Genomic DNA, 26,308 nt, shown 5'->3' on the forward strand with positions numbered 1-26,308 from the left:
ACCATGTTGACCAGGATGGTCTCAATCTCTTGACCTCATGATTCACCCGCCTCGGCCTCCCAAAGTGCTGGGATTACAGGCTTGAGCCACCGTGCCCGGCCTGCAGTCTTACTCTTAACTCTTGTGAGGCCTCAAAACAAGGACCTTCTGGGTGGTGCCTTCCACTGGGGTAAAGTGAAAAGACTCCAGGATCACAGACACCCAGGGTTCAATGGCCTGGTAAATAGAGAGCAGGAGGCAGTACCAGCACAGCCGGAACTCCTTTGGGCCTGTTACCTCAGAAGCCAGGGGATGGCTGACCTAAATTCTGGAAGGCCCCACCTCCCATAGCCCCAACAGGCAGTGCTCATGATCAGTAACTTTCCTCCAAGCCACCCCTCCCCCGCCCCAATGTCCCTATACTGCGTGGACTCCTGGAGTCCCCTGCCCCCACCTCTGCCCAGGAAGGCCGGTTTGGGACCAATCAGAGGCTGTAGGACTTTCTGGAAGGCTCAGGGTGCCCCCACGGGTGTGGCAGGGCCTCTGATTGGAGGAGGCCTGCCGGGAGGGTGGGGTGATGGGCGTGGCTAACAGAATAACTGCCGGAGCCAGAGCCGTTGGCAGTTATTTAACAACCGCCACCTGTTCCTCCAGGATGACTCCACACTGACTTATTCCTCGACAGACTGATTTAGCAGTGCTCCCCAAGAATATCATAACTGCTGAATGATAGAAGAACCTCCGAGGCCCAGGATGTGCATAAGAAGGCGCACATTCACTTACCTGGCAGGGTGGTTTCTGACGTTGTCGGCGGAAGGCTGCCCAGGGCCGCTGCTGCCCATCCTCCTCCTCTAGGTGAGGAGCTTCTGAACAGGCGGGGGCGGGAATGGCCTGCGGCAGCCGCCCAGGACCCTCGTGGGCCTCTTCCCCCGCTTGGCTGCAGCTGCAGTCTAGTACTTGTCCATCCTGCTCTTCCTTCAGTTCTGTATATTCCCATGGAAGAAGAAATCCATTCCCCCATAGATGGAGGAGAGTGTCCTGCATGCTACGAAAGAGCCCGGGACCCAAAGGACAAAGACGTGCCCGGCAGACCTGCCCTCGCCAGCGCTAGCCCGGGTCGGAAATCTCTGGAGTGTGTGGCCCAGACCGGCCCCTCCCAGGCATGGCTCTGTTTCCCAGTGGGTATGTTCCCGTGGGCTCACCGCCCCCTTGCTCCCATTTCTGCCCTCCCTCCCTATGGTGATGAGTGAACGGTTGGGGAGGGCGGAACCCAGACCTGGGGTCAGAAGGTCCCCTTGTCCAGTCCCAGGTCTTCCATCTAAGCCATGCGATCATGGTAAGGACACCTCACCCTTGGTGAGCATACCCACTCACGTGGAAAGAGACACAGTGATAATGCCCTAATCCAGAATTCTCAGAAGAATGGGAGTAATTATGTAGATATCTTTTGAAAACCAATGTACTGCCAATTACATTTTGTGGTTTTAACTTTGTCTTGTTTCTGTGCTGTGTGTTGTCTTTGTATGTATCAAGTTTCTTCTAATTTTTTTTCTTTTATAGAATGATCTTTATCCATAATGAAGCTACAAGGAAGAGGAGGAAGGCAGTCTGCATATACCACCATTTTCTAGAGACTGGGAAGACAGCCCTTAGGATGATCCATCCCTGTGTAACCCTGCCCAGGCTTACCAGCCTTTCCTGAGCTGGAGCTATTTGGACTAGTATCTAACAGGACTTGACATTGGGTCTCCACACTTGCACCCTCCTTGTCCCCATCAAAATATGCAGTACTCTGCCTTCAGATAGGAGACATGACCCTTGCACAACAAGAAAAAGTCTAACCTTCCTGGGTCAAGGTTCCTATGCTTCCTTAGTAGAGGGCTAGCTGTGAGTTGGAATCCCACTATGAGCTTTAGAATCAGTCAAGAGGAAGTGGGCCCCTTCCCTTCATTCCTCTTTATTTCCCCTTTTGTCCCAGAGCCCAGCTTTGACTCAAATGTTTTTCCAATTACCATCAACATAGAAACTCGGCTCCCCACATGGGTATAATTTCCAATGTTTCACAAGGCCTTGTGCGTGAAAACTCCCTGTCTGAAAGAGGCCTTGGGGGCTCAAGAAACCTGGTCAGCCAGCCAGGCTAGTCCCACATACCTCAGGACAGAGTGGACCAGTTTAATAAAGGCTCTATGTCATTCTTTTCTGCTTGAGCTGATTGGTGTGCTGATTCGGAAGGGGCTTGATGGAAAAAGTTTGGCCCCTTTTCCTTCTCCTATCCCTTCTGCTATACAAGAACACAGTGTCCTCCCATCTGAAAAAATGTAGCATCAAGGTGCCATCTTGTAAACAGAGAGCAGTCCTCACCAGAGAGCTGAACCTGCTGGTACCTTGATCTTGGACCTCCCAGCCTCCAGAACAGTCAGAAATAAATTTCCATTCTTTATAAAAAAAAAAAAAAAAAAAGAATCGGAAGACCCTGATTCTTTATTCTTTTCCCCAAACCAGCTCAATTGGTGTTTGTGCTACAGGGAGATGAACAATGGGGAGGAGGGCTGTTACAAGGAATGCCCTTGGCCCTCCCACCTCCTCCTCTGAATGATACCCTCGTTATCTTAGGCAGGAACCTGCTACCAGTTGGTTTAGTAGATGCCTGGCGGTTTACTATGAGTATTTACCTTGTATTAGGGCAAGGACTAAAGGAACAAATGTATCCACTTCAATTTCAGGTCAAATGGGAGGATGTGGATGGGAGTAAATAGTGATTAGTATTGAGGTCCTAGAATTGTATTGGTTACTATTTTTATACCTTTTATACTCTTCCAATTCTTGAATGAAGGTAAATGGAGACTTACTAAGGAACAAATCACTAGTGGCAGGGTGGTGGCGTCTGGTGTCCTGCTTAGAGTGTGAAGAGAGTGTGCCCCATCATTGGCCCATGCTGTGCCCCTGGGAGGTGGTAAGCAACTGTCCTGGACTGCACAACTGGTAGTGAAATTCATAGCAGAATGCAACATTCATTTGCTGGGGTCTCACAGTTGGCTAGTGTCCCTGTGCCTTTTCCTTCCATTTGATGTGTCATAGAGACCAGACGTGATTTGGCAAGAGAAAACAGACATTCAAGATTTCCTAAAGATTTCTCAGCAAGGACCCTGGCTGGCTGTTTTTCTACTCTAGTGGTGATCACAGCAGATACTGGCAGTTTTCTGTTATGACTCTGGGGTCTTTTAAGGAGCAGGAATGGTGGAACTTGTGCAAACCTGGAGCCACAATCAAGTACTAAGCTCCTTGAAGCACAAGGTATGAGAATACTTTATCATGTTTTCTCTTCCTTGGAGGATTTATGAATTAAAACTAAGGAATAATTTGTAATCAGAATAACACTGACAGGGATATTGATGAGCTGAGGAGTGCTTATTTGGAGATTTCTGATGTTTTCCAGCTCTGAGATTTCAGACCTAATATCCATATAATGGTCATTAATGTATTGTAATTTATAACAGTTTTATCAGTGATCTATTACATTAATCATCATGAGTTGGTGACTTTTCAAATCCTACAGGTTATTTGTTTAACTATATAGAGCTATTTAATTTACAAACCCAATACTCTTTGAGGTAGATACCAGAACCATTTTACATTTGAGGATATTGAAACCAGGAAGGAAAAAGACTCAACTCTTGAAGGAATGGACATGGGGTGCCCTTGCCTTCCTTAGGGGGAGAGCCACCTATTCTGTGCAGCTGGAGTTAGGGCCTGCCGCCCTACTCCTCCTCTCTATCCAACTGCCACACTTTAGAAAAAAAAAAAAGCAGCAGTGATGTGGGAATTATTTAGTGCTTAGTTTGAAAGGAAAAATTTTAAGGACCTTAAGAGCAACCTTTTATTTCTTACCATATGAGGCACTGGGACAGGCACCGAGAAGTCACTAAATATTACTTGCCCAATGCATTTTTTCATGGCTTCGACTTTTTGTTAGGCTCACTTTTTTAACCTCATCGCTCACACGTTATGATTCCTTCCAGAATTCACTGAAATTTTAATATCCCTTGGTGTTCCTTAGGTAACTTAGGAGTAACTCTAGTTACTAAGTGATTACCCAACACTTCCCCTAACTAGTTGTATGACGTTGAGCAGGCTGCTTAACTTCTGTGTGTCTCAGTTTTCTCAGCTGTGAAATGAATGATCCAACCTCTATGTCAGAAGGATGGGTGAGGCTCATGAGGAATAACCCACATGAGAAATCTGGGATGCTTACCACAGTGTTTGGTAAATAACATGAGTTTCCTCTTCCCTGTTTGAACAGTCCTTTATATTCTGCTGAGAGCTTTCCTGTTCATGCTGCATCACGACCCAAAGGGGAAAGAATCGTGAGTCCTGGACTTCTCCCTCCTCTAGTTGGTTCAGGGTCAATCCAGATTCCATTGTGAAAGACCCCCACCCTTCTTTGCAACAGCCTTCTTCCCAAGGATACTTGATATGACTGATTAATAATCTGATTAACACTCTGGAACAATCTTAGAAGGGTTAGGTCTCATTACCCTCATCCATTCTCTACCCATTTAGTCTCCAAGCCATTCTCTGGAAGAGACAAGTGGTTCTTGTCCAAATGGATCCTGGAAGATATGAGCGGGACTGTGCCCTGAGACCTCCAATATTCATGGAGAAGCAAGTCCTTTCTGCCTTCACCAGTCCTTGAAAGGTCGAGATTTTCCAATGTGCCTCTATTCTTAACGTGGGGGAATGGGAGTCTTTGCCTTCATACAGGAAGTAACTGGAGACTCAAAGCAGATAGGACAAACACAAATCTTGAAAATGACCATAACTCCTTGTTGGTCCCTACTTGCCTCCTGGTTTCACTAGGAAGAGAGTTACTCCAGGTAGAGCACACGGCTCCTTTCCCCACCTTTAATGTGGACAGTGGGTGGGCTGGGCCAATAGTCTGGACCTGGACAGCTGTGTCCTCTCAACGAGAGTCTGCCATGCCCCGCTCTTTCCTACTTATCCTTACTTAGATACCTCTTACTCCTCCTTTCCTGCTCAGGTTACAATGGTCAATAATCTCTGACCCCTGTCCCAGCTAGATTGGCACTGGAGAGCTGAGAGAGCCTCGTGTTCGTGGAGAATTCTGGCAGAGCTCCTCTCTTTAGCCCCCTCTCAACTCTCCAGGGTCCTGTGCCCCTTGTCTACCTCTCCAGGCTTGACTCTCCTCTCACTTGCATGGACATTATCTTTCCTAGCTCTGGGCTGCCTTCTTAGGCTCATGTTTTTCCCTCTTTGCTGCTATGGCAGCCAGATATCACTGTAATGCCTGAGTGTGGGGGTGTGGTATGTAGGGGATTCCAGTTCTGGGGTCAGAAGATTTGAGACCTACTTCTGTCCCATAAGTGCTATAAAAACTAAGCCAAAAAAAAAAAAACAAAACAACTTTGATCCTCAGTTTAGAAAAATTTGTAACATGGAAAAATCAGACTTTTGATAAAGAATACGGTTATCCATGCTTAAGGAATGTTTGGAATGCTGTGATGGTATAGAATCTTTTTGGCTGTGCTTCTGACCTTGTATACCTCTACATATAAGTATCTCCAGTGTTGTATCTGTTCCACCATTCTTCAGACAAAGCTCAATGAAGGCAGGGAAGGAACCCTCACTGACCACTCCCGGAATCAGGTGCTCTTGTCTGAGCCCCTTCATCTTTAGTTTGGGGTAGAAAGCACAGATGGAACCTTTCTCTAGTTTTCTCATGTCTGGCACAAACCCTCATTTTCTGTAACCTCAGAAAGGATGGAAGACCTTGAGCCTCAAGAAAAAAGCCACAAGAAAATTCTATGCCTCTGCTTCCCTCACAAGTCAAAGCTGAGCTAGCCCACAGCAGTTTGCATGATTCCTCAGAAGGTGGAACCTCAGCAGGACCCTTAAAAGCACAAAGACCAAGGAAGAATTGGGCTTCTGCACTGGATCACTGTTGAGGTCTCCTCCCTGCCTGCTTCCAGACCTCTGGAGTGACCCAGTCTTCTCTATGGAAACACAGAATCCAACCTCTTCATGTAGGTCAGTCACTCCAGCCCCAGTATGTCCTGGCACACTCCAGCTCTCCCCAAACAAACTGTGAAGCATTAGCCCTACCTAAGGAGCCTGTCCAGCCATGCACACATCCACAAACCCTCTCTGACCTTAGGATGAAACCATTTCTCTAACATCTTTTCTTCACTCTCATCGGGACTAGTATGTTGATTCAGAAGATCAAATTGGGAATTAATTTTAATCTCCCTACCTAAAGCAAATGGATGGTCTTTGGGCTAGAGGGGGCCCAGGTATTAAAGGGAGGCAGAGAGGGCTGGTCAATGGGCTATCATCCCATCACCCCTTGGGAAGAGCTTGCCTCCCATCTCAAGTGGAGAGCCTCTGGCCCACTCTCAGCCTTCTCATCAGAGCCAGACTCTCACTGAGTGATTTTCCTGGCACCTGGCAGTCTTCCCATCCCAGAAGAGAAACAGTGGGAGGTGTTCAGTGGCAGCATGTGTGTCATTCCCGAGTCCTGGTGTTAGATTTTGGCTGTTGGGCCAATCCTGGAAGAAAGATGAAGGGTGGACAGGATTAGGGAACCAATGAGGGGCAGGATCGCCATCCTCAGCCCAGTAGTGAGGTCTAGAATTCTCCAGGTGCTTCCAGCTACTATTGGGACTGTCATGTATGTCAGAACATACAGGGCATCAGGTGCTACAGAGGTTACCATGTGCTCTCTGCCCCTTCCCTGCCTCCTCTGTTTGCTAAAAATCATGGAGACAAGTGCTGATTTGGCAAGGGAATAATGAACCACCCGAGATTTTTCGAGCTGGGTCCCAGGCTCTGTACCTAGTTTTTTAAAACACTATTTTGACCATAGCAGTCTTTGGGAGCTGTTTGATGTCTGGGCTCTGGATTTCCCATGAAGTCAAGAATGATGGATTCACAAGGGCCCACCAGGAATATGGAGACATAAGCCTCAGGCCTTGGTCTGATTAGAGCACAGAGAGCCACTCCCTGCCTTGGGTAAATTCTGAAATTCATTATACATAATTTTGCCTGTAATAAGATTAATAAGAGCTTGTATGGATATTGAACAGGGGATCCAAATACCCATTGAGGGAGGCTGGAGTAGAAGACCTCTGATAGCTTTTGCCAGCTTTGAGAGTCTATGAGCTTAACATATTGAATATTATCATTAATATGCTATAATTTATGTTAATTTAAGTGATGCATATCATTAATAATAATGACTGTTATTTCGCTGGCTTTTCCAATCCAATATGTGATCTGTATAACTACCTGGTACTACACAGGCATACTTACTGAAGTAGATACTTACCATTGACATTTTACCAATAAGGAAACTGGCCAAGAAACAGGCTCTCAACCCAGATGCCCCAAATTAAACAGCCCCTTTCCCTCAGGAGCAACTGCACCTGCCTTGGATTAGTGAGGACCCTCTAGTTCTCTGCAACTGCTTTTCTTCCAGGCCTGCTTTGCTCCCTCCACCACACCCCCTCTCAAGCTCCTGGGACAGCCAGAGATGCCTCCTTCACCCCTGCTTGCCCAGGCACAGGATCCCAATCCTCAGTGCACCTCTGTTAGACCCAAAGCGAGTCACTTCTCCATACCAGGTCTTAATTTCCTCTTCTGTAAAGTGACTCAAGATTTTAGAACTTAAAATCTGGTGAATTCTTCCAGGCACAGGTGTCATCTTACATTGTATGGCCTTTGGCCAATCCATGCTTTCATCTTTTCTTTGACTTGAAATTAGTGAAGACAGACCATTCTTCGCATAATGAGAGATCTAAAACATCAGCTTATGTCCCCGTCCTTCAAGGTAATGTGCCAGGCCGTCAAAGGCATGCAGTGTCTTTCACTGTGACTTTTCTCTCTCTCAGTACCACGCACAGTGCTAGGCACACAGCAGGCCAGTGAGAGCGTGCTAAATGAGCACAGATGGATTTCTCTACCTCTCCCTCTTTTTCCACCGGGCTCAGTCTTCTGACGGTCAAGGTCCATATGCCAGGAGTCAGGCCTTTCACAGGAAACCCGGACAGCTCTGCATTTCTACCTCCTCTGCAGCTCTGTAGGAAACTTCCGAGCAAATCCATCAGCAGAGTGTTTACCCATCTTTGCTCCTCAATAGCTGTGGTTACCTTGGACAAGTTATTTAACTCTTCTCTATCTGAGATTCCCCAGAGGAGATATTAATAATACTTATTCCATTGTGTTGTTTTGATGATAAATTGAGATAATCTATATATAGCTCTTAGAAATGCGTGGAACATAGGAAACTCTCAATAAATGTCAGCTATGGTTACCAACTTAATTTTGCAGTTGAAAAATGCCAACCTAATGTTCCTCTATTGAAGGTGTAAGAAATTTCCCATAACTAGTCTGGGTAGGTAAGGCAACCAGCCCATCTTTGGTGGACAGAAAGGACCATATCTTCCAAGAGACCCCACAGGAATGGGTACGAAGAGCAAAATAGGAAACCCAAGATGAAAGCCTTGGGGATTAAGAGCTGCAACTGAGGACTTAAATCCCTTCTTCTTGACAGTAGTACTCCTCAAATGGTGAGCAAGTCACCTGCTAGTTGCCAGGACATGCCAGGTCCATGACACAGGGGACAAGTGTAGGGCCCTGAGGTTTACTTCATGACAAAGTGGAAATGGTGTCAGGTCAACTAACAGAGGTCTCCATGGTCTGGAAAAGGGGATATCTTGAATGTAGCCTAGGAGATTCAAGGGAAAGAAAACTCATCCTTGCAAAGTATATGAATGTTAGTGCTGCTGTGGGGTGTGCCAGGGAGCACCACTGAACACATGTTACAGAGGAGGTGCAGGAGAAGAGGGGGTGTGCTCATCACCAACTAACCAGATGGACAGCCTGGACGGATGGGCTGGAGTTGTGGGAGGCTGGTCAGTGGGCTGACTGGCTGTGGACCAGATGGGTTTGGGGATCCCATGGAGATGGGTGAAATTCCAGCTCCACTCTCTCATCAGTAGGGAACAAAGTGTGTGGCTGTTGACGTCTTGGAAAGGACTAGATCATGAGATCCTCCTTGCTATAATCCCAGACAGACTCCAGCATGAGATGGTGGAGGAGAATTCTGGCTCCAATCACTAGAAGCACATTCAGCTGTTGGCTAAAGGGACCAATAAGAATATCAATTATTCCAACAATATCAGGAAAGTAACCAGGGAAGAGCCTGAAATCTGGGCCTACTTCCTCAGAATAAATGAGCAAAAGAAAATGCCACATGTTATACAAAATGAGAACATGGGGAAAGATCATTGAACCTGTCAGAAGATCCTAAGTAGCTATGATAGGGGTTAGGATAGCCTTAGAGGGTAAAGGCTAGCTCATCTCTTTGGTATGGGGGAAACACGCCAATTTCCCTCTGATAGAAGCTTCAGGGAAGGGAAACCTATGAGCCTTGTAAACACTGACTGACTGTGAGGTTCAGAACCTTAACTGAGATGACGGAAGCTACCTTTAGTTTAAGGGATGAAAGTACAAATAGATTATTTTTAAACAGTGAAAGTGACAGTGTTCCTTTTAGATACTGGGGAGTAACCTGGATGGGTCTGATTCTATTATGCAAAGGTAGAAACCTCAAGTATTTACCTGTGAGAAGCCTTCTCATCACAACAAATTCTTGCTGTCAACTGCGTCACATGGAAAGGCTGGGTTTGAGAATCTAGGTGGGATCTTTAAAACTGTGCATTCAGGTTTTGAGTGCTGCCTGCCAATACTCTTTTCTTTTGAATAAGTATTTCTATTTTTCTGGCAGCAGTTTGCAGAAATCCCAATGGTTGCGAGAACGGAGGAAGCCCCGCCCGGCTTGCTGAAGCCCTGAGACCTTCACTGCAGACACATGGAGAACAAGACACGGAAGTACTCAGGCTCTACTTACGAAAAATCAATACTCAGACTTTTAAATAAAAGTTACTTTGTATTTTGGAAGGGGGAAACCTGAGACAGTGACTGTTGCCTAACTTGGCTGAAAATTATATCCCTTAACAAAAAAGTATTCCTAAGGTCTTTTGGAATTTCAACACTGTACTGATGGAAAAAAAAAATTCTCTTGAGGGAAACCTGAGAGATGTGTCACTATCAAGAACATGGGGAAAGGGGTTGAACTGTTTTTTCAGAAAGCTTAATAATCAACTAGGCAAATATTGTATCAGCTATCTTACCTCTGCAAAAGATTGAAGAGCTGGAGGCTTCCCTATATCAGGGACGAGGATCTGGGTAGGTATCTTCCCCACTGGGACACAGGAGTATTCGAATAGAAAGAGGTGAGAAGATAGGTTTTGTCTTTGCAGCAAGCTGATGCCAGGCTTTTTACGTTAGGGGGAGTAAGTCATAGGCTCCTGGGGCAGAGGACCCCAGACAAGACTGGAGATGGAAATTTCATTAAACAAGGTGCCTCCTAGAGTCACAGAGAGGGGAGAAGGGGTGAACGCAGGGTGGGCTGGACAGCACAGTCTGAATCCTGGGGAATATTCCTGGCCAGGGGAGGGAACGTGTTTCAAGGCAAGGAGGGCCAGAAAGGCTGATGTACGGTCAGAAGGAACCCCTTCACCAAGGTGCTCTTGCCTGGAGTTAACACTCAGGATTCTAGCAGATCTTAGGCTAATCAAGGGTTTCCCAATTAGGCTACAAATGTGAATCAGTTAGTCATTTTAAAATACAATCTATAACTTGTTGACAGGAGGAATAAAGGATAAGGGAGGCAGTGGCGTGTCATGGAAAGAACTAAGGCTTTGCATCAGACTTACTGTGTGACCTCGGGCCAGTTACTTAACGCCTCTGAGCTTCAGTCCCTTCATTTATAATATGGGCACAATACTATCTACCTAAAAGGCTTTGGTGATGATTCAGTGAGAAACATATGTGAAGCAACAAGCACAGTATCTGGAAGCTGTAGGTACTCAACAAGTGTCAGTTTCCTTCCTCTTCCAACAGCTGGGCAGGCTTTCAAGTCAATTGTATGTCTGCAGTCGCACTGTCCAGTACAGTGGCCAGTACTAAACACATATGGCTCTCAGGTACTTTAAAGAGGGCTAATCTGAATTGATATGTGCCATACATGTGAAACACATACCAGATTTCTAAAACTTTGTGCCAAAAGACTATAAAATACCTTATTAATAATTTGAGTGATTACATGTTACAACAATATTTTTGATATATTGAGTTAAAAGGTAAGATTAAAATTAATTCCACCTATTTCTTTATACTTGATTCAACATGGCTTCTTAAAAAAAGTTAAAATTACAGCATGGCTCGCATTTCATTCTATTGGACAGCACTGATCTAGATATTAGAAAAGACAGAGTTGGGAAGCTGTGTTCCAGAAGCAGGTTTCTTTCTATACCTTGGGTTTGGGTTTTGGTTTGTTCTTCCATAATTTCCCAGTAAAATACCCTTTTGAAAAAAATACCATTCAGGGCTCAACCAAAATGAGTAGAAGATACCCATGCGCCCCTATTAGGTGCAGTGATGGTGACCACTGTCCAGAAACAAGTAGGAGGTAGAGCTGATATATCAGAGAATGGAGATGCCAGGTGGGACAGTCAGGACAGCTGTGGATGGACTGTTCTTAGCCTGAAGCTTGACTTTAGATTTCTCTACATATCTTTACTCTGGGAGGCTGATCCCATTCTCTATTATTTCAGAAGATTCCCCCACCTTATGGAACTCAGCAAGAAGCAGGCTCCCACCAGGCAGTAATAAACACGGGTGCAAGAGAAAATGCCACTTCAAAGCCATCTTTAGAAAACCCCAGAGTTTCCAGAGAAATGAACAGCAGACATTCAGACGTAAGAATGTTCTTTTTTTCTCCCGCCCAAGAAGTGTGGTTAGTGTTTGTCTTTGAAACTGTACATTTTACTGTACATTTTTTTTTAGCAAAGGAGAAGGTTCGCATTTATATTCTGACCACAGGGATGTTGCTTTCCAAAACTCCAAGTCAGAAACATGACAAACACAAGAGCAAGCACACATCATGTCACAACAGAGCTCGGAGCTGCTGATGAGAATAGATAGTGAGTTGGTTCCTTCCGCTGTCCACGACCTTCCCTCTGTGTGTCTGAATCCGAAGGCAAAAAAGAAAGCTGGTATTTGAGACCATTTCCACAATGGCTATAGTTTGAAAGGATGAATGAGAAAGATAAGGAGGGAGAAAAGAGAAGAGGAAAAAACAGGAAGGGAAAAGAGGAAGGGTGGAACAGATTTCCTTTCAAGTTACCCAATTCTGTAGGTACTTCTGTTACCACAGAAGGGATGTGCTCCAGGCCTGGGACTGGCCTGGAAAATTATTATAACTTGAGGTCTCAGGAGGGACTGGCCTGGTCTGTTAATGACCTTGTCAGAACCAGAAATGGACTGGGAAAGGCAGAGAGTAACAGCAGGAAAAAAAAAAGAATTAAGAGAGGGGAGGGAGAAGAGTGAGAAAGGAGGAAAGCCTGGGATTTGGAGGCTCTGGGGTTAGAGCCAAGATAATCCTGCATAGACAGCTGCAAATCCCTCCTTGTATGTTCCAGAGTGGGGTTGGGGGCCAGCAGCTCAGCTCTAGGTCTGAGGCCATTGGAACTTTTTGGCCCAGAATGGTCTTGCCTGTATGCTTTGTGGGCTGTGTGGTTGGCCAGTGGAAGTATGAAGAACAAGAGAGAGAAAATAGAGGTCTATGGAGGGAGTTGGAAGAGGAAAGAATGAGTTGGAGAGACTGAGGGAGAGGTAGTGAGTTGCTGATGAGTAGACATGGGACAGGGATGTGGGGGAAAGTCATTCCAATCTGTCTACAGCAGGTTCTCCCTGGGCACATGTCCTCTTTCCCTTCTCTTGCCACTGTCTGGAGAGTGGGGGTTCATTCCTAGATGGAAAGGACCCTATGCACCCCTCCCATTCCACCCCATAACTTCCAAGGATGGACCCTCCTCAGGAAACCAAGAGAAGGCATTCCTCCATCCCACCTTGAGCCACTTTCTTAGGGAAGAAACATGGGACATCCTTTGGACACAAAACTTCCCTAGTCAGAGTGAAAACAGCGTTATGGATCCGAAGCACCACTGCCAGGAGGCAGGTGGCCTTGGCTCCTGCCCTGACCTGGTCACGAACTCATGTGTGACCTTAGGCAATTCCGTTATGCTTTGAGGAAGGGAGAGAGGTAGTTAAAGATGGGATGATTGCAAACACCTCCCCGAGCTTCAAAACCCTATCATTCTAAAAAGATTCAACTTTCCCCCTCCAAGGCTTCTAGAATTCTCTCTGTCCAGTAAAAAGGATGGGGACTGCTGTAACCAGCTTGTGCTTCTGGAATCACTGAGCAAAAAAGCATAACATCTAGAGTCATGAAGAACTAATAGGTCCATAGAACTGGAAAGGGACTGGAGACCTAGTACAATCCCAGTGTTTTTGCAAATTAGGAAATTCAAGTCCCAAGAGATAAAAGGTTCTTGTCCCAGTTATTCAGCTGGCTATTCATGACTATGGAGCCCAGACACAGAGCTTCAGACTCCAAGTCCACTGCTCTTCCTGCCACCCACACTGCTTTCCTTAAGAGAAGCCATGCCAGCTTCCCAGAAAGTGGCAACAAGCCCAAAGCAATTCCAGAAGTTAAGATCCCTTATGACCTACAGCATGAAGCTCTCCTCCCTCCCCACACATAAGAACCCAGGAAGTTACCCTTCTGGTTTAAGCTTCTGTGATGGGTGTGGCATGTCATGTTGGAGAATCAAAGGAAACGAAGTCAGGTATCAGGGGTCAGTCACTCATCCCTTCCAGTGTTGGGTGTGGGGGTGTCTGGGAGTAATGAGAGCTCTGGGCAGGGAACCCCATAGTCTTCCCCCAAACAAGTGTGGAAACAGAATAATTCCTTCCTCTTGTCAATTGGTAACAATTACCCCCTACCAGGGCTGCTGGGAACACGCATTCATATGTACGATTAACTCTCTCGATTATCCGTGTGAATGAAGAGGAGGAGTCTGGGAAATGAAAAACAAATAAATTAAGAAATAAAAACAACACTAGACCCATAAGCAATCCAAAGCCGCTTGCTTGTAGGCTACATTTGTGATTAGAAAGGCGGAATCTCGCCTTTCCAAGCACTCAGGGCTCAGTCCGGCATTTGAGCGAGTCCGCATTCCCTGAGCACACCCCGGCCGGGTGGTGGGGAGGTGACGTGGGTGTTGGGGGTAAGGTGGGGACACGAGGCCATTGACAGGGAGACGAAACTGTCTCTGGATGTAAACATCACCATGGAAACTCCACAAACACTTGCCAGTAAGATTCTTTCCCCTTCTTCTCCCAGCCTGCGCGCAGGAAAGGGAGCATGCCCACCCCCACCTAGACCGTGCTCTCCATCACCCACTCAGAGCTGCCAAAAGTCCCCCGGGCCCCCGCCAGGTCACTCTCCTCAAAGGGCAAGAGCATGCCGTTGACAGATAGGCTGCGCTTCGTCCAGATGTTCGAGACCCTCTGAGGGGGACTATAGCTGCCGGGCACGACCCCTCCCGCCGCCGCAGCCGCAAAGTCCCCCATGTCGAAAGAGTGGCTGCGTTTGGCCTTGCCCTCCAAGGGTAAGGGGAGCAGGCTCCTGGCCCGGGCTGCAGGGGGCCCCAGCAGTGGCTCTCGGTCCGAGTGGTGGCCCCTGGCCGACATCCCGGCCCCTCTCCCGGCTGGAGTCCTGGAGTCCAGCAGCTCCTCCTTTCTCTGACTCTTGAGGTCCAGGGAGGCAAAGGCCCCCATCAGGCGGTCAAGGCTGGGTTTGGGGCGTGGGGCGGAGGGTGGGAGCCTCCAGGGGGCCCGTCCCAGCCCTGCAGCCTCCCCGCTACCCAGAGAGCTGGAGGAAGAGGAGTCACTGGCTCGGGCCAGGCTGGCGGTGAAATCCAGGAGCTCGTTGCGCACCACCACCTTGGGCGGGCCCTGCAGTGGGGCCCCCGCAGGCACGCTGCTTGGAGGTGGCGGCTGGGCACCATTGGTCTGCGAGTACACATTGCTCACGGCTGCGGCCATCTTGCTGGGGGCCTCGTGGTTGCAGACCTTGTAGCGCACCATGAGGATGACGATGAAGACCAGCAGCGTGGCCACGATGATGCCCCCGATGACCAGGATCATGGTGCCGCCCAGGATCTGGCTGTGCATGGACTGGCACTGCGGGTAGTCGGCCTTGGTGAAGAACTGGGCGCAGCCCACAATGTTGGTGGCCGTGAGTGTCGTGGCTGTGTCATCCCACATGGCCAGCACGCACAAGTCGTAGCCAGTCCCTGACACCAGGTTGTTGACCACGAAGGCCTTGTTGGAGGCTGGGATCATCCTGGGGAGGGGGGTGTTCACAAAGGGTGAAGGGTGGTGGGGTGGAAGGACAGGGTGATGGGGAGGGGACAGAGGCAGAAACAGAGTGATGGGTGTGGGGAGACCAAGACAGACACAGGGGTACAGAGAGAATGGGGCAGAGGGAAAGAAAGGGACAGAGGGGTAAAGAAACACAGAAGGAGAGAGATGGAGAGACAGAGGAGGGGGAAGAGGGAGGGAAAGGGGCAGGAAGGTGGCAGGAATAGAGCATAGAAAATGGAGAAGAAAGAGATGTGAGGAGGGAGACCCAGACAAGGGGACGGAGACAGGTTGGGGTGGAAAGGAAGGTGAGAGAGGGAGATTCAGGGATGGAGCATCAGGGAGAGGTGTAGATGGAAGATGATGTGTCAGAGACCAGGTGAGAGAAAATCCAGAGATATGGAAACAGAACCACAACAAGACAATAAGTATGAAGATGAAGGGATTGAGAAGGAGGGCAGATGAAAGCAGAGACAAGGAGAGGCATTTAGAGGTGAAAGGAAAGAGGAGGAGGGGGAGAGACTCAAGCAGAGTTGAGAGAGAATAAACAGGGACAGGCAGAGGGAGAGACAGAGAAGCAGAGAGGTTAAAGTGTGAAGCAGCAGAAATTATACAAAGGGACACTAGCTACCCATACCCCCATACCTGCTATAGGTATTCCCTCTGTCTTTGCGAAGGGCAGAGTGAGAGTCAGGTCATGCCAGCCCACCCCAAAGCTTGCTCCAGCCCTCCTGTGACCTCTGAGACTCATGGGGATTCCCGTCAACATTTTCTGAGCCTTCTTTCTGGACCAGGTGCTGTGATGTGTCAGAGACAAGGTCCTGCCTGGAGAGGCCAGCACCACCCTCACCTCCAAAGGGCTTTCTCATGACTCGGAAGGGAGAACGTTTGCTGCAGTGGACCGAGGGAAAGGGGTCTGAGCAGAAGAGGATTGGAGGCAGGAGAAGGGGGCCTGCTGCTTAGGAGTGGAGGGACGGTGCAGTGTTAAAGACTGGGGTGCACTTCTGAATCCTTTGTCCTAGTTGTGGTAGGCCAGGCTCAGCCAGAGTTTCTTAAGTAGAAGACTGACTGCTCCTTCTACCTTAGGGTGGGGTCTGATGGGGAAGCACTCTCCCCACATTGTGGCTGGTCCTCTCCTGCCTGGACCTCTTCACTCTGAACTCTTGGCCCTTGTGGCCTTGTTAAGCCTGAATGCACACCCTGAACTCTAAGACCCTTGTTGAGGTATCATGCCTTCTGCTAAGTCCAAAGATGATGCCTGTGTCACTTCTATAAACACTCCTGCGGAAATACCCAGGCCTGAACAGACCACTGTGTAGCTTTCTTGGTAGTTCCTCCACTCCCATTCTCCTATTTCCTACTACTTGAGAATGAGAGGGCTCTATCAGCTCCCATCAGCCTCTCAAACCTGGAGCTGGGCAACTTAATTAAGATCTCAAATATGAAATACTGAAGCCTGAAAACTTCCACCTGGGATCCATGCACAGAGGACTGGAACTGACAAGCAGATACTGACATCCCGTCAATGGGAACCCTAGTGGGTAGCTGCTGCCTCCCTCCTCACCTACCCACCTGCTCTTTTGCTGGGGAAGCCACACCGGAGAAAACTGAGCCCCCAGGGCCTGCCTGATATGATTTGGCTGGGTCCCCACCCAAACCTCATCTTGAATTGTAGTGCCTACAATTCCCACGTGTTGTGGGAAGGACTTGGTGGGAGGTGATTAAATCATGGGGGTGGGGCTTTCCTGTGCTAGTCTCATGATAGTGAACAACTCTCATGAGAACTAATGGTTTTATAAAGGGGAGTTTCCCTGCACAAGTTCTCTTCTCTTGTCTGCTCTCAGGTGAGATGCACCTTTCACCTTTTGCCATGATTGTGAGGCCTCCACAGCCATGTAGAACTGTGAGTCCATTTAACCTTTTTTTTTTTTTTTTGTAAATTGCCCAGTCTCACATATGTCTTTATCAGCAGCGTGAAAACTACATGGTGAAACCCCGTCTCTACTAAAAATACAAAATATTAGCTGGGCATGGTGGCATGTGCCTGTAATCCCAGCTACTCAGGAGGCTGAGGCAGGAGAATTGCCTGAACCCAGGAGGTGGAGGTTGCAGTGAGCCGATATCGCGCCATGGCGCTCCAGCCTGGGTAACAAGAGCGAAACTCCGTCTTAAAAACAAACAAACAAACAAACAAAAAACAAAAAGAAAACTAATACACAGCCCCACCCTAGAACAGTGTTTGGGGCAGAAGAGGCTAGAGTGGTTGTTAGGAGGTACGGATCATGTAAGGACTCTGCAGCCAGCCCCAGAGGTCTATCTGAAGACTTTACAGCCAGTTTCACCTGGACATCATGATAGTTCTGTAAAGGCAGTGATCAGTACTCCCATTTACAGAGAAGAAATGACCGCCACTCAGACAAGATAAGTGATTTGCCCAAAGTCACATAGCTGGGATTGCTAGTATGCAGCAGTTGGGACTTTTCACACTAGCTTCTGGATCCATGGTCTGGGTTTGTTCCTCACTGTGTGACACATATGGGAGCATCTTTCCTCATTTCAGTGAAAAGTTCACCTTGGCCTGTGGCTGGGTCAAACACCTTCACCCCTGGAGTGGCTCACACTCCTCTGCTGTCAGGATGCTCAGCCTGCTGGGCCATCTGCTGGGCAGGGCCTAAGGAGCCCTGTGTGGCCAGTGCTGCAGGGGACACTTGAGTCCTCCAGGGCCTCATTCCTTTCCCCTCAGGGCTAATGATGTAAGTTGAGAAGGCAGGAGATAAGGACACTCAGAACAGTGACAGCAGCAAGAGCAAACACCAGCTGTTAACTGTGTGCCATGCTCTGTTTTAAGTGCCCTATGCCAACTCACTTAGGCCTATAGCAACTCCCTGAGACATCTGTCATCATAATCCAGATTTTTCAGATGGGGAAACAGAGGTGTAGAGGTGTTATGCAAAGACAACACGGCAGAGCTGGGATTAAACCCCAGAGAGGCCACCTTCAGTCTGCTCTGAATCACGGCATTCCACCATTTTTCTGGGTCACAGCATATAAGAGCATATCCACTTGAGAAGCGGATGGTCACACTTGTTTACTGAACACCTGTTGTGTAACACAGGTTCCCACATTAATTACTGCATTTAACACAACCAACCCAGGACACTAAAGATGTACCATGAGCCCAGAAATCATCTCAATATTTAGCCACCTTGTCCTGGGAAGCAGACCACACTAGTATTACTATGACTTCTACTACCAATAGCAACAAAATAAGAAGAACATCTAACATGAGGGCTTATCTGTGCCAGGCACTATTGTGAGATATTTAAGGAGGTTAAGACTCATTTAATACTCCCTAACACTGTTGGGACAAAGTTATTGTTATTCTCATTTCCATTTAACAGATAAGAAACTGAGGCACAGAAGGGTTAAGCTACCTGCCCAAGGATGCCCAGCTAATAAGTGGCAGAGCTGGGATTCAAATCAGGCAGTTTGGCTCCAGGGCCTCTGTGCCTGACCACTGGGTCATGCTGCCTCTCAGACACTGCCCCATCTTTCTGCCCTTCCTGGGCAACTTTGTGTGGGACCCTGCCTGGCCTCTCCCAATCCCCTTTGCTCCCCAATTCCGAAAGAATCATAATGTGATAAAACCACATCATGTGATGAAGCTGCAGTCAGGCTGTGCTGCCAATGGAGGTGTAATAAGGCAAAGCTCATTCCTGGTGGGGGCCACTGGCACCTGGATGAAGGGTCAGGCCTGGAATGGCTTTCCACTGTAACCGGCCCATCAGAAACAAGGCCAGTAGGAAAAGCATGCATTATCCCATTTAATGTCCTAACAACCCTCTGAGAAAGTTATTCCCATTTAGAGAAGGAGGAAGCTAAACAGTTGGAACTTTCCCTTTGGGGAATGATGGGGCTATGACCAGATCAGGTCCACTGGGACCTAGAGCCCACACTTCTTAAAAGCAAGACCACTCCTGCCTCCAGGCAGTCAACAGACAAATTGCATGAGAAAGCCACGTGAAATGGGCACTCTAGTGAAAGATATAGAATTCATCTCCGACCTGTGTCCCCCTGTCTACCTCTCATCCAACCCTACAAAACCATCCACTGATCCTCCAAGCTATATCTGGGGAACCTGGATCTCACCCTTCACTCTTGCTTGCAGGCCATCATTCTGGCTGGTAGATTTTTTTTTTTTTTTTTGAGACGGAGTTTCGCTCTTGTTACCCAGGCTGGAGTGCAAATCACCGCAACCTCCGCCTCCTGGGTTCAGGCAATTCTCCTGCCTCAGCCTCCTGAGTAGCTGGGATTACAGGCACATGCCACCATGCCCAGCTAATTTTTTGCATTTTTAGTAGAGATGGAGTTTCACCATGTTGACCAGGATAGTCTCAATCTCTTGACCTCATGATCCACCCACCTCGGCCTCCCAAAGTGCTGGGATTACAGGCGTGAGCCACCACGCCTGGCCTGGCTGGTAGATTCTATTTTCCGAGCACCCTCTGCCTTCCAACTCTACCTGCAGTGTTAGCGTAGGTCTCCCCATTTCTGGTCGGAATGGACGCAGCAGCCTCCAGTCAGGCTCTCTGTCTCAGACTGTGCTCCCTGAAAGCACATTCTCAGCACCACACTATCTCAAGTGCTCCGTCTAAAACACAACTCTGGCTGTGTCCCCTGCCCACTGAGATGCTTCAAGTGCTACCATGATCTACAAGAGACAGTGCAAGCTCCTTAGCTGGCTCCCAAACCATGCTGCCGTCACACTGTTCTTCTACCCACATAGCCTCTGATGCTGCCCACATTCTTAAAAACCCAGGTAGGAAAACACCACAGAACCAGCAGGGCCCTTCACAGGCAGACAGCACTTCCCAGAAGGATAATTAAAGACCTTATTTATATAGGACTAATTGTAAAGAGGCAGGAGGACATGGGGGATCACAAGGGAATGTACAAGAACCCAGAGCTAGTAGAAGCCAAGAGCCGAGCTGTTACCTCAGCCCCACCCCCAGGAGGGAGAAGCATGGAGGTCAGTGCTACTTGCAGTGTGGCTCACAGATGGATGCCAGCCCATGGACTGTTTGTTCCTGCTCCATGATCAGAAACTACAGAAGTTAAGAGTAAGCATTAAGGTTTTATGGCAATCTGGCATTGGTTGTCACATTCAAGTGCCTGATGATTTTTTCTGATAACTTCCTTCTGGTCTTACAAAAGCACTGGCCTGCAACAGAGTGGGGAAAATCAAAGCTGTCCCACACAATGAATAGCTTGAGGAGCTCTGGGCTAGTGCAGGCTTCCTCAGCCTCACCATTGTTGACACTTGGGCTGACTGCGTCTTGACTGTGTAGGGCCATCCTCTGCATTCCCGGAGGACAATCCCAGGACACCCCTGGGCTCCACCCACCAGATGCCAGAACACATCCCCAGTGTGACAAGCTAAAATGTCTCCAAGCATTGCTCAATGTCCTTGGGGGCGAAGTCACCCTCCATTGAGGCAATTGGTTTAGAGAATTTGGTTGAGAAACAGAAGCTGCCAGGGACAACCTCAGAGGATAGGCACCAGACGAAGAAGTAGCCAGACCTCACTCTTCTCTGCCACCAGCCTTCTGCTGCTGCTCTGCATGGCTGAACCAAACCGAAAACCAGCATACACGGGCACATGCAGGTCAGGCTTCTAGGGTGCAGAGCAAGGAGGAGGAGGGGACAGTGGATCCCAAGGGACAGTAGACAGTAAGTGGCTCAACCATGAGGTCAGTCACAGGCCTCTTGGTGAAAAACACGTCCCTGAAATCCTGAGAGATTTCTTTCCATCATGTAAACTAGCAACGTCTCTGTTAGCAGAAAACATGAATTGCTATTTTAAGTTAAGCTGCTCCAATGCGTTAAATTTAATTAAGCTCACACACTCTAAAAGACAATTTGAAACTGCAACCCCAAGCACTTACCCAGGAAATAGAAAACAACTCTAAGTGGCTCCCTCTGGATTGTTTTTCTTTCTTTCTTTTTCTGTTAATATTATTTTGTCATTGTTCATTCAGCTTAGCACTAGCACACAAATCTACAGCTGATACCAGAGGTCTACAAAATCACAGGAGCATTCTACTGTTGACTCTCAAAGCTGTTCTCCACTTTTCACCTGCGTGCCTCTGCCTGTGGGAAACTACATTTCCCAGGCTCCCTTGCCTGTTCTCAGGTTTCTGTGCCCTCAGGCTGCCAGGTGGAGTTGGCCAATGGAGGCACTGGAGAGAGACTGGAGGGCAGGAAGAGTGGAGAAGCCAGGTATCTCTTCCACCTGTTTTGTCTGAAAGTGGTTTCTCCCTGTCAGACTCTGAGTCTCCTCTGTGATTCCAACTCCCAAGGTTCCAGCTCCTCCTAGATACATGAGGATCTTAGTCTCTGGTCATGCCATCTCCTCTTGTGTCCTTCCAGCCTTGGATGGGGATGGGTGGGTGGCAGTGGCTCTCGGCTGTTGCTAATCTCTAAGGTGTCTCACTGTCTTGCCCCCATCCACCACTCCTGCACTCCCCTGACCCATTGTTGACCTCTGAGCACCTCTATCATCCCTAAAATCTAAACCCTGTACTGAATTTTCTTTCCAAGCTGAGGTGCGGTGGTGTGATCTCTCGGCTCACTGTAACCTCTGCCTCCAGGGCTCAAGTGATTCTTGTGCCTCAGCCTCCCAAGTAACTGGAACTACAGGCAGGAGTCACCATGCCAGGCTAATTTTTATTATTTGAGTAGAGACCGGGTTTCACCATGTTGCCCAGGGTGGTCTTGAACTCCTGAGTTCAGGCAATCCACCTGCCTCGACCTCCCAAAGTGCTGGCATTACAGGTGTGAGCCATTGCGCCGGACCTGAATTCCCTCTTTCAAAAGACCTAAAATGTTTTATTTTTTTCTGACTGAATTCTGAAAGACACAAGGAGATAACCTTTATATTGCTGAGAATATACTATTTACTAACATTTTCTTGCACTTTAGGAAAAGGTGATGATCACTTCATGTCGGCAGCAGCACATCTTGGCTGTGTATCTCGTGAAACTCCAGCTTTAGGAAATAATTTACCGCCCTCTCGGAATCCCTCATCACTCCGCCAGTAAGCCAACTTGATCCCATTGCTCACAGTGGTCCCTCTTCCTTAGCATCATCTCTTTCTCCAGCTGGTGACCTCATCTTTTAAGGCCTGACTCATGAATTACCTCTGACCTCATCAGAGCTATATCTTCTCTCCCTTCTCCAACAACCCGAGCTACAGTCTCCTGTTAAAGCCCTTCTCAAGTGGGGGTTGTTTATGTACACCTTTCCCTTGAGGACTGGAACCGTGTCTTATGCATTGTTGTATTTCTACTGCCAATCATGACGTCTGGCCTAGAGTCAGTGCTGAGTAAGCATTTACCCTATGGTTAGGCAGTGAGTGCAAGAGTTACATTTGCAAAATGCTAGTGCCTAAACGTATGTGAGGAATTCTTATCTAATATTCCCGGGCTAGCTAATGGTGAACTCCCAGACACTGGATGGTTCTGAGGACATCTTTTCGGAGAGGTTATTTTTCCTTTTTTTCACGGGGGGCGGTGGGGACGGAGTCTTACTCTGTCTCCCAGGCTGGAGTGCAATGGCGTGATCTTGGCTCACTGTAACTTCTGCCTCCCAGGCTCAAGCAATTGTCCTGTCTCAGACTGCTAAGTAGCTGAGATTACAGGCATGCACCACCATACCTGGCTAGGTTTTGTATTTTTGGTAGAAATGGGGTTTCACCATGTCTGCCAGACTGGTCTCAAATTCCTGACCTCAGGTGATTCTCTCTCCTCAGCCTCCTAAAGTGCTAGAATTACAGGTGTGAGCCACTGCATCCAGCCTAGAGAGGTATTTTTCTATATCCTTGAAACTTACTGCAAGGATTCCTGAAAACCTTTTATGGATGTGCATATTCATATGTGCTTGGGGCATATGAGTGTGTGTGTGCCTGTGTGTGAAAAGATGTGTGTCTAAGAGGTATCATTTGTCAGCTGAATGTGTGGGTATTTGTGAGTGTGTGTCAGAGTGTAGGTGTTTACATGTATGTGGCAATAAGGGGTCCTGGTCCTAGGCAATGTTAGTCATTGTTCTGCCCCTCTTTCAACCAACCCCCTAACCCCACCTCCCCTAGAGGTTCCCACATCCTCTGAAACTTCTGAGGTGACTCCCTGTGTGACCCCTCCCTGCAGGCTGAGCCTCCTCTTTCCTAATGGAATAGAGTTTCCCACCCAGAAAAGGCATTTAGACCTCAGGAATAGGAATGGGAATGGAATGGGAGGGATTCCAAGAGTTTCCGTCAGGGCCTCAGGCCTCCAGGAAGAGCCTACGGGCTGACTACCAATCCCCACTCCCCACTTCTTGTGGCTTCCCATCTAGGCTACACTCTCCAGCCTCTCTTGCAGCTAAAGGAATGTGAAGGAAATTCATCTACATGTGACCCTTTCTGGCTAAAGGGATGTGAAGAAAGTCATCTGCACCATCTCTGGGTCAGGTCTTCAGTAGGTCAGGATGCCTTCCCCACACTCCCCTTTCTTTCTGCCAGCTGGATCCTTGGGCAGGATGACAAGGCCTGTGGGGGAGGTACATACTGGGTGCCTGAGTCTCCCAGGAGGAAGGTATCCTGACAACCTGGCACACCGCTGTGGACTGGTAGGATGGTGAATTTGATTCTGCTTGAGCCTTTACATTTTGGCAATTATTTGAAGCAGCAGTTGCCTCCCCAAACTAACAGACACCTACAAGTGAAGTGAGCCTGAGGAGTTTGCTATGCATAGGTATGTGTGTGAGAGGATGAATGTGTGTGTGTTCATGTAAGAGGAAGACATTGGCTCTGGTATCTATACAAGAAATCCTTGCCTTCCTGGAGTTGTCAACGAATACCACCTCTTGTATCTGCATAATTCCTCCAGCCTCCAGCCTCCCCTCTGCTCCCCCAGCACCACGCCTTTCTGGGTGCTCTGTCCTCTCCTCCCTCCATTAGTGACGCACCATGGCTGCCTGCTGAGCCTCAGCACTAATTTGGAAAGGCCACATCAAGCTTCCCCGACTCCAGCCCATTGGCTCTCCGTTCTCATTACTGGCCCTTCACGGAACCACTGGCTTGCCACCCTCTCTAGCTACCCTTGAGAGCTCAGACTACATGACACGGCCTCATTAAACCAAGCCAAGCAGCCCTACTCCCAGCCTCTCTCTCTTCCTGCAAGCCCCAAAGGGGCCTGTTTGCTTTCATGCATGAGCCACAAGGGTGTAGAGGAGATGAGTATGGTTCCATCCTGCTTCCAATTTATTGAGTACTTACTATGTGCCAGGAGCTTGACAGGGAGAGTCCGATTCTGCACACTGACTCTGTGAGGTAGGAATAGTTATCCCCATATCACAGATGAAGAAACTAAGGCTCAGGCAGATAGAACCCCTGCTCAAGTTTACACAGCTGGAAAGTTGCTGAGCCAGTGTTGTAAGCCAGGTCTGCCAGGCCACAGAGCATGATCTTCCCTATGCTGTATTATACCGAATTGCACTGAACAGAATCAGGATTTAGAAGGAGGCAAGTCTTGGAGCTGGGCCAACTGTTTGCCAACAATTTAAAAAGAAAAAACAACATGCATTACTTTACAATGATAGCTAATATTTATTGAGCACTTAAGCACTTACTATATGTCAAACACTGTTCTGAGTATTTTCCATGTATTAGTTAATTTCATCTTCGTAGTAATCCTATGAAGGCGGTACTAGTATTATTACCATTGTGGATGAGAAAATCGAGGCTCTGAGACATTAAGTGACTTGACTAAGGTCTCACAGAGGAGGTTGGTGCTCAGCAAGACTGAACCCAGCACTTTCACATTTCCTCAATTCACGTTCATGACAACCTTGGGAAGTGCATCTAATAATTGTGCTGCCCATTTTAGAGCCAGTTGTTGACTGAACTGCCCTGAGCTTACACAGCTAATTAGGGCTGGAGATGGGACTCCAGTGAACTAGGAGGGCGGTCTGGCTACTTCAGGACACATACTCCCGGAAGGTCTGAGGGAAGTGAGGGAACCACGTGGATATCCATGGGCAGAGTTTCCGGGCAGGATGGAGCAGCCAGTGCAACAGCCTTGAGGTAGAAACAGTGAGGAGGATGGTGAGGCTGGAACAGAGGGATGGAAAGAGAGAGTAGCAGGAGATGAAGTCACCAAGGTAGTAGCCAGGAGCCAGGCTCTTGCAAATAGGTTCACTACTGTGTTCTAACTCTGAGTATTGGCTACTGGGTGCTCGTGTTAAGGATTCTGAGGCTGTGTTTAAACTCAGTGGAACAGAGTCCTCTGAAGCCTGTGTCTTATATTTGGTGTTTCTGGCCTAGGTATCAGAGTAGTTAGAATTACCAGAATTAACAGTACAAGTTGTAGACTCTGCTGGTGACTAGTACCAAATGCTGGCCTTCCCTAAGCACCAGGCCCTGACTGGTAATGGGGAAAGGCACATGTCTGCTCTTTAGAGTGGGACAATCAGGGAGTTGGTGTGACTCATTGAGGGCTCTAAGGATCAGAAGCCTCTGATCTTCCAGCTGGGGTGTGGGACCAGAGGCCTGAAGTTGGGGACCAGGCTCTGTCCCTGCTCTTCTGCCCTTGTGGCTCCTGAGAATATGGGGCTTCCACAGATGTCCTGAGGCACCCCTGCCTTACTGGCAGTTACTTTAGCCTCTCAGTGGGTGAAGCAGCCACGTTCCTTTCAATATGCTTGAGGCTCTGAGGCAGAGCACCCCAACCATTGCCTCAGCCCTCAGGTGTACCCAGACATCCACTTCCACAGCCCCTGGGATAGCAGGCAGGGGTGGCATCAGCCCCTGTGGAGTTGGCCTCTGAGTGTCCTTCCTTGCTCCCATCCCCCAGCCTCTTCTCTGCAAGCGGTCAGCGAAGAGGGTTAAAACCCAGGTCAGATCCTGCCTTTCTCTGCTCAACCGTGCTGCTGCCCCCAGTGAAGC

At 48.2% G+C, this 26,308-nt stretch overlaps 2 protein-coding genes and 1 long non-coding RNA gene across 6 annotated transcripts in view; 1 reads left to right on the plus strand and 2 right to left on the minus strand.

Moving 5' to 3' along the window:
* The window catches only part of LOC144582330 (uncharacterized), a 43,804-nt gene extending 33,981 nt beyond the window's left edge, over positions 1 to 9,823 (minus strand). For both annotated transcript variants that reach the window (XM_078370666.1, XM_078370667.1), the window contains exon 1: positions 763 to 9,823. In XM_078370666.1, the coding sequence (XP_078226792.1) occupies positions 763 to 1,023 (261 nt within the window). In that variant the 5' untranslated portion in view covers positions 1,024 to 9,823. The remainder of the gene's footprint in view (positions 1 to 762) is intronic.
* On the plus strand, positions 637 to 17,345 carry LOC118152848 (uncharacterized). Of its 3 annotated transcripts, none has more exons than XR_013534804.1 (3): positions 637 to 1,161; positions 1,540 to 15,270; positions 16,122 to 17,345. It is a non-coding gene; the product is annotated as an uncharacterized LOC118152848 (long non-coding RNA). The 3 variants fall into 3 exon arrangements; XR_008480633.2 differs by lacking the exon at positions 16,122 to 17,345 and having other exon boundaries at positions 637 to 834; positions 961 to 1,161; positions 1,540 to 15,313; XR_004741776.3 differs by lacking the exon at positions 16,122 to 17,345 and having other exon boundaries at positions 1,540 to 15,313.
* LRFN2 (leucine rich repeat and fibronectin type III domain containing 2) overlaps positions 13,981 to 26,308 on the minus strand; it is a 199,255-nt gene continuing 186,927 nt past the window's right edge. Inside the window, exon 3 of the mRNA XM_002746517.7 lies at positions 13,981 to 15,310. Within this exon, the coding sequence (XP_002746563.1) occupies positions 14,341 to 15,310 (970 nt within the window). The 3' untranslated portion in view covers positions 13,981 to 14,340. The remainder of the gene's footprint in view (positions 15,311 to 26,308) is intronic.

Source organism: Callithrix jacchus, chromosome 4 (genome assembly GCF_049354715.1).
Source record: "Callithrix jacchus isolate 240 chromosome 4, calJac240_pri, whole genome shotgun sequence".
NCBI lineage: Eukaryota > Metazoa > Chordata > Mammalia > Primates > Cebidae > Callithrix > Callithrix jacchus.